Raw genomic sequence first — 8,435 nt, 5'->3', positions numbered from 1 at the left:
ACGCTGCCCTTTTTGTCTTCGTGTTGCTGTACTCGATGGTATTCCCCCATCTACCTGTGTACAGTATGCTATCCATCTACCTGTCGACATCCCAGCATGCCATTTATTTTCTCTTCCTGACAAACCCCCGTGGGATCATTAACTTGTAAACTATCTCCACTGCATTTCTGGGTACTTTTCACCTGTCAGTCACCCATCCAAATATATTATCATTATCCCCGATGTCATTTCTTACCCTGGTTTTGAGTTTTTGTCCTGTCAAGCTGAGTTAAAGTACTGTGTATTTCTCCCTATAGGGGTTGGGCGTGGTGAGAACTGTAACATTACCTGTAACCGACCTAAACTTAAACATGATTATTTGATTGGTAAAAAATGTTTAAAAGGCCGTAAAGAGCCTGGCAGAAAGTTCTACTGGCCAGTGAGTATTTAAAGAAATGGTTTGACATTTCTTTTTTGGAGTTACATGAGAAAATAAGTGAAATTCTCACATATGTAAGGTATATGGCTACAGCGAGGACCTGGTTAGCTTAGCATAGAGAGTGATCGCAGGAAACAAACACGCTAGCATGGCTTAGCCTTTAGCTTATTTGTTTCTTCACTGATTTAAGCATTATTGCTAAGCTAAGCTAACTGTCTACGAGATAGCTAAATATGAACCAGACAGACGTGAGACAAGAATGGATATTTTCATCTAACTAAATAATAAGAATAATACATTTCCCCAAATTGTCCAACTATTCCTGAAAGGTACATTTTTAAATCTCTCCACTGTCCACCTTTTACCATCTCAGGATACTCTTCAACTGTTTGAAATCCACATCCCAGGTAGCCATTCAATAGTGCTGTAAACTTGCTTTACATGAAAACAGTCATTCTGAACGATCCTATTGGATTAGCTTCCTTGCGATGATGCAACAGCAATTTAAGAATACAATAAAAGTGGTTCTGTGTAACTAAAGTTGTTTAGCACGGTATTAGCATTGTCACTGTCAGTGGATTGATGTCTACTAGATAGGCTATAGTATGATTATATGATAACTGTATGTACTACCCATACCGAAAGGCGCTTTAAATGACCATCAAATAGCATGTGAAATAAATAACAGCGAAAATAATACCAAAACGTACCAATTGATATTTATAAATTCCAGTTTGAATTCAGAATGAGTCCCGACGGGCCCTCCACCAAACCGACTGTTTTTTTGCATCCAGCTCAGGAACCTCGTCCCATGTTTTGGCATCATAGCAGTTCAGAGCGGAGGACCAGCGAGAGCGTCCAGAGGGGGGGCAGCAGCCACAGGGGGGAGGGGGAGGGGTGGGCGCCTAAAGGGGAGGCGGAGTCCGAGGTGCAGGAACACACCTCGAACCCGTTCTCTGCGTGGTCCGGCTGATGCTGCACGTTGAGTCTCGTCTCCGTGTCCGGAGAGTCTGCCTGCATCTCGGTGCACAGCAGCCAGTCTTTGGCGATGGAGCGGGGGTATCCTGCCTCCGCCTCCATGTCGCTGCTCGGCACTCGCCAGTACTCCTTCCCCTTGAAGAAATAGGACGAGCCTTCGGAGAGAAAGGCACAGTGTTGGAATTAGTGTGTGTTTTGGTGTTATCTTGGTTGGTGATTGGCTAATGGTTACACAAGCCAAACAAACGTTATGACATCATAAAGTGGCCAAAATCTGATCAGCTCATTTTCAGAGAGGTTTTTATATAAATGGATCAGGACAAAAAGAGGGAATCTTTTTTCCTGAAACTTTCAGGATCTCTTAACGCAGAGGGGACACATGTTTATGTATATTAAAGACATGAAAAAGTGGAATTTGCATAATAGGGGACCTTTAAAATGCAGAAAACAAATATATTAGCAAGATAATTGAGAAAAACAAATGTATAACAAATACAATGGATGTTCTCTAGCTGCTTCCTATATCCTATTATTGCAACAGAGTAACAGTCTCCTGCTTGCAGCATATTTCCTATTCATCTCTTCAACCTGTGCTTTCTCAAAGACCTCTTTCGGTACATAACACTGTTCTCACTCACTGTTCACAACGAGTTGTCTCCACCACGTCTCTCCTCTTCCCTGTATCTCATTGTTCCCTTTATCCTAGGCTTATGGAAGCAGCTTAACAGCAGGTAAAGGCTTTGATATTTGTCCAGCTCCCTCACAAAGGTGTGTTTATATGTGAAATTGCTCGTTTATATACATGCATTTGTGTGTCTTTTCATATAAATGGGTATTTTATTGGGATTGTCCTCTCTTTCTATGTTGGCCTGTTCTCACACTCACACACATCAAAGAGCCTAGCAGGACCTCTGTGGCTGCTAAAAGCTCACAGACACAACACAGACCTCTAAACACCTGATCGGGAAAAAAAGAGCCTCCACACGTTGAGCTGGGAGTCGCTACAGGGGAAAGGCGGTGTGGCCTGTCTGAGTAGTCTGAAATAAGGCCCGAGTACCTCCTGCTAATTAGATGTTTTTGTGCCAATTCTAAAGACCTACAAGTGTTTTATCTAAGCCTACTCTGTACAGCCAACTGGTGGAAACACTTCTTGGAGGGGATTTGCTTTCCAAAACTCTGTTGAAGTAAACACTATTATCTCCCAGGGGAAAACAATATGTCCTCAGCATCTGACCTATTGTAATTGCTTTGGAACAGCAGGTAACCTTTCTCGATGCAGCAGTAGGGGACGGACTCCAGATCTAACATCCTTGTCTAGTCAAAGGAAATGCCACGGACGAGTCAACATGTTCACTTTACTGTCAAGTCATAAAATTGAATTAATACCCGCTAATTATAGAGTTATATCACAACATGTTTTTTTTTACCATTTTCGGTCTCAGGTCAAGTCATTTTGCCCATATCAAGCCTAATAACCTCTGTAACTTTAATCCATTATAGAAGGGGAAACAAATGAAGTTGCATGTGTTGCATTTAGATGCCAAGGACCTCAGTTATAATATGTGGATTGACAGCTAGTTCATGTAAAAGTCTTAATGTAGAGTATGTCTTTTCTGTTGCTCTTAATCAAAAAAACAACAAAAGACAGACTTTAATCACTTCATAACGTCACTTGTGATAATGGGAGATGTTGTCTTTACTGTTAATATTTGTTTCTTTCCTAACAACTTATCCTCCCACTATTTATGTATGCACCACATACACCGAACCAAATTCCTTGTGTGAACCTACTGGGTAATAAAGCTGACTCTGGTTTACAGAACATGTGTAATTTATCCACACATGATGAAGCTAAATTGATTTTCTTTTTACATTATTATCAAAGCAATTACAAATTGGTGTGAAAATAGCCTTGTGTGCATTACACATTTAATTCATTGACAGTATAAAAGCTGCCTTTTCATATTTCGTGACTCATTAAGTCTAATATTATTACCCTCCACAGGCTATACCGTGATTAAATCAGGCTTTCTCCCAGTGAGTCTAAATATCAGAGTTTTATTGATTTGATTGTTGTTAAAGTTTAAATGAGAGAGAAACCCTCAAATAAAACCTTTAAAAATATGTTTTAAAAGAAAAGTGAAAGAGAAATGGTACAGTTTAGTTTATTTTCTATGTATTTATTGCAATTCATGTTTCAGCACTTAATAATCACTCCCCATAATGGGTAATGTCATGCTAATGCCACACAGAATTACACAGGGTTATCTGTTAGCTCCGCACATTTTCACTCGCACGTTTACGCTTAGGCTTTATAGAAACCATTATAGGCATTTTATAGGAGGTAAAGGACAGGCATGCTTTACAGGCACAGATGCACATAGCGCGTAAAGATTACTGAGATGGCAGATTAATGCGTGACATGCTCCAATAATGATCACATTACCCCACCTCTTCCTATAAAGCTAGCCAGAGAACGAGGAGTGAAAAGAGAGAGGGGGGAACACATGGATCAACACACACACACTAATTGAATGATATAAACTAAATATGCGTATGAGCTAATGCATTTAATTGGTGTTTCAGTTGTTAAATGGTTGAGTGTGAATATCACCGTGGTCTTTCTGTTAGGTTGTGAATACCTTTTATATTGACCTTATAACAATATATTTGTATGGAGGTAATTACAAAAGACATAACTTCAATGTACAAATTGACCTTTAAGAAAATGCTATGCGTGTTTCTGGTACTCGATTGAACTCCTTCCTCCTAACCACTTCAGCTTGTTACTTAGAAACATTGAACAAATGCAGGTGCGTCACAGCTGAGATCTGATATTTATATCCTGCTGATTTACTCCTCCTACGTCAGTAACTAGGCTGCAAATGTAGTGCTTTCAGTAGGTCATATAGTGGCTTGACCCAAATAACATTCATATTCTTCACGCTTTGTTAATAAGTGTTGATACGTGATAAGTGTTGATAATTAATATTGGGATAGAGGAAAGTCTACAATTTTTTTTTCGCAAACTTCAAACCCACCTGTTTCGACTACACCTTGAACAATAAATACATAATAAATTCAATGAGATAAAAGACTCACTTCTTAGGTATTATTTAAAATGCTTTGGCTAATCAAATCTAATATATCTGCAGGATTCTTGCTTTTTTTGTAGGTCACTTAGCTAAATGAAAGGTAATGTAATGTAATAATTGCCCGATTAATATTTAAAAGGTCATCAGTTTTTACTTTTTCAAGGTACATTTACTCGCTGTATCAGTAATAGACCATATGTGATAAAGGACATGAGCCAATTTGCAACACTCATGTCTCCCGTATGTTACGGTCAGAATTTAACAATCATGTGTGATCTGCTTTATAATATATGAACAGAACGCAGTGTCTGTGCTGCCAGAGTGAGACATTTCTCATGCGTGAGCAGCACTCAGCGACAACAGATTAGTAGGGCACTCTCAGAAAGATAGTAGTGTTGGTTGGTCGTAGTCACTGAGAGCCACAATCGGCCGCAAAACAGCATGCGTGTGAGGAGGACGGTACTCACATTTAAGTTTAACAAACAGTTCAGGCTTTAAGTAGAGATAAGCACAGACCACTTGTGAGCCTGATAACACACCTGTTATTCCCAGCTACGCTAAGAAGGAGTAAATGCCAACGCTGATCGCAGCACAGAGAGGATGAGAAAAGTTTGCAACTGAACTACTAAAAGAGGGATTTAAAGTACTGCCATATGGTTGCACTATAATAGTTCCTGCATCATTTTTATTTATCATTTTTTCCCCCACTTAAAACAAATGATCATTTCAATTGAAGGATTATGTTTGGCTCTGGGAAATGCTTCTTTCTATTTGTTATGTAGGCCAACCAAACACAGACACTAACACACACCCATACACAACACAAATCTACTAAATACAGCTTGTTTGCAAAGTCATGTACTGAGTCTAGTATTTTCAGCATAATTAGGTTTTTCTCAACATTTTTTTTTTTGGAGGTTAAAAGCAGAACTGGAAGCTTCACTAATATATAATACATATATACAGTATTTTGTTAGTGTTAGCAAAGTTATATATTTCCATAAAACAGGGGAACTACCAGAGAGTGGTGATACTGTGGGTTTTGTGACACCTTTCGCATTACAAATAATAATTTGTAAAATGTACAAGACAGTGTACAAACCAAAATGCTTTTTATGAATCATTTCCCATTTAGTGTTACAACAGCATAATGGTAAAACAGATTCATTCTAACAATTTAAATGATGTACATACTAATAGTGTCTGTGTCCTCACACATTGAGGCCACCCTAGTTCCTGTAAACCTTCCTTCACTTGAACCCGAACCTCACTTTCCAGCTCAGCACCGCCCTCTTGTGCGACATTCTCTTAATTACAGCAACTAAGACGTAATGCAATGGACATTGTTAAAACTTCTATGAAAATACATGAACATTAATGTATTTTAAATAGTGAACCTTTTCTTAACAGATACTTTTGTTACGCACTTACATTTGAAATAGTCGGATGTGTAAAAATACATATACATGTACATATAAATACATTTCTGCATGAATAAATGATAGATTGCGCTAAATTCAGTGAACAAGTAAAAATGATACTAGTTTGAATAGTTCAAATTAGGGATTGCATACTGTATGTGCATGGTTGATAGGAGGGCTGATAGGGATTGGTGCAGGGAAATAGTGTAAGTAAACTGATGCAGATAGTGAGGACGGATGCACTGAAAATGTACACAATCTGTGAAATGCAAGGCTGCTCAATATGGGCGTTATCTTTCATTGGCTTCATTCTTACTGTGATTCCATGCTGGTCTTTTAGATAAGACTACTGCAAGCTGACTGCTCTATTGACAAACTTTGGTTGTAGACGATGATTGCCTTTAGGTTCATTCAGGTGAAACCTTCTCTGTTAGACTTCCTGCTAGGATTAGACCAGAATCTTGTAATCCAAGTGTAATGCTTTTGACAGACTCCACTGACCTCATTGTTGCAGCATGGTCTAATAAGGAGAGACTGGCTTGTGGATTCATAACAGCCATCGTGTTTGCGGTGTAAAGGGCAAGGCTGTTGTTGGCAAGCCGAAATGCCCGTTCTACACCCTCCTTCTGGTAGACTCAGGGTTTGTAATCTAAAAAGTTTGTTGTCTGGAAACTTGTTCCCTAAAGGCCAAAGTAGAACCTTACATTTTCCATAACCACAGCTCAATTGTTATGGGTCATCGGTTATTAGTTATTGTGTACACATCATATTTGCCAAGAGCCTTAGAGAGTTTTAGTTTGGATGTGTGTTTATTTGCATGTCAAAATACTTCCCTAATGAGTTTCTTTCTTAAATGATCATAACACGTTAGCTGTGGGTTTAATAAGGTCATGAATATAAATATTTAAGCTCAGAAAATGTAAGAATTCTTTCTTTGTAGCCATTAAAAGTGGAGGTGCCAGCTATGGCAGAGGGCCCAAATGATGTCCATGTTGTACACCAACAGTTTTAATAAGCACATTAAAAAAAAATTGCCTCCAATATAAAGTTAAAATTGAGAGAGGGACGGTAGGCAAGGCAAGGCAAGACAAGTTTATTTATATAGCACTTTTCAACACAAGGCAATTCAAAGTGCTTTACAAAAAATGAAAGAGATTAAGAAAATGGCATTTAAAATCAGTCATTAAAAAGAAAAGCTAATAAAATAAATATAAACGGTACCGTTCCATACCTTTTCAAAGTTCCCTTTAGAGCTATATAAGACTTTATAGACCTGTGTTCCCATTTAGAGTCATTTTCCACTGACGAGGAAAATGCCTGTTTGTGGTTGTGTTTAAAACTAATAAAACAATTTAGGTAGAGAGTATGAACATCTGAACTGTGTGGCATTCAATGCCATTTTTACTAAAGATTATTTTAGCTACTCACCATCAGACCACCTTATGGCGTCGTCCAGTTGTGGCGGCAGCCCCTTCCAGAGCGAGCTGTCTTTAGGGTATCCCAGGTCCATTCGTCTCAGGTGGTCATCGTAGCGCCAGTATAGGTTGTCCTTGAAGAAGTAGGTTTTCTCGTTGTGTAGCCAAACAAAGGCTGCATCTATTACTTCCAAGGGTAGGCCAAAGTCACTGATTGAACGAGGGTAGCCCTCCTCTACGTTATTATCCTTAAATACCCAGTACTTTAGACCTGAAGAGGGTGGACACAGGTCAACATGTAAAGGAGAAATACTATCTTTATAATTTGGAATGTATTTACAAAGTTGTATAGCCTAGTCAGTCAACTAAAACCACGGACAAATAGAAGAAGTTGATACCAGATAGAGATATTTACCTTTGAAAAAAACAATTTTATGGTCCCCAGGCCTCTCATACACAGCATCCACACTGTCCAAATTTTGGGGGAGGCCCTTCCAGAAGCGATGGATCTGAGCGGGGCGCAGGGACACCAGGTGCTTCTCTCTTGTTAGTCGCCAGAAGTACTTTCCTATAACAGATGGGAACAGGTTAGAGCTTGGTTCTTCTTCACAATATCCAGTGGGAGTCTATTACCAGAAAAGCTGTGTTAAGTTAGGACACAGTGTGCTGTCTCTGCAGTATCTTACACATTCCTTTACCTCCTTCACATCCATAGGGCAAAAGAAGAACTGAATCTTCAATAATTACTCTTACATTCTCTTTAGAGTTGTATCTCTGTTTATTGAGCATCTTTGATTTAACTTTGAAAATAGTATTGGTAAAGAATGCATTTGGTTTAACTAATTAAAGGAACAGGAACCTTAGCCAAAATATATTCTGAAGCGTTACGTTTTAGGAGATCATTTACAATATAATAATGTGTTCTGGCTAATAAAAGCTCTCTTACCACTCCTGCCAATCAGCTAAATGGATCAATATTCAGCTCTGCAGATAACAAGTATGCACCAAACAAAAGCTTGAGCCCTTAAGGGCCTGCAGAATATACGACAGTACAGCTTTTTCCCCTTTAGACCCTTTCAGTTTATTCTTAAAAACCCTTACCCTTACC

General features: G+C 38.8%; 1 protein-coding gene across 2 annotated transcripts in view; it reads right to left on the bottom strand.

Annotated features, from left to right (window-relative positions):
- LOC117554753 (matrix metalloproteinase-17-like) overlaps nucleotides 1-8,435 on the bottom strand; it is an 84,282-nt gene that overhangs the window by 461 nt on the left and 75,386 nt on the right. The window contains exons 8-10 of one of the 2 annotated variants that reach the window (XM_034229244.1): nucleotides 7,743-7,895; nucleotides 7,341-7,598; nucleotides 1-1,551 (exon numbers count right to left, since the gene is read on the bottom strand). The exon at nucleotides 1-1,551 is cut by the window's left edge and continues 461 nt beyond it. In XM_034229244.1, the coding sequence (XP_034085135.1) occupies nucleotides 1,241-1,551; nucleotides 7,341-7,598; nucleotides 7,743-7,895 (722 nt within the window). In that variant the 3' untranslated portion in view covers nucleotides 1-1,240. The remainder of the gene's footprint in view (nucleotides 1,552-7,340; nucleotides 7,599-7,742; nucleotides 7,896-8,435) is intronic. The other variant, XM_034229245.1, reaches the window with a different exon arrangement.

Source organism: Gymnodraco acuticeps, unplaced genomic scaffold, assembly GCF_902827175.1.
Source record: "Gymnodraco acuticeps unplaced genomic scaffold, fGymAcu1.1, whole genome shotgun sequence".
Classification (NCBI taxonomy): domain Eukaryota; kingdom Metazoa; phylum Chordata; class Actinopteri; order Perciformes; family Bathydraconidae; genus Gymnodraco; species Gymnodraco acuticeps.
The sequence above is the reverse complement of the archived record's forward strand: the minus strand, read 5'-3'. Positions and strand labels throughout refer to the sequence as shown.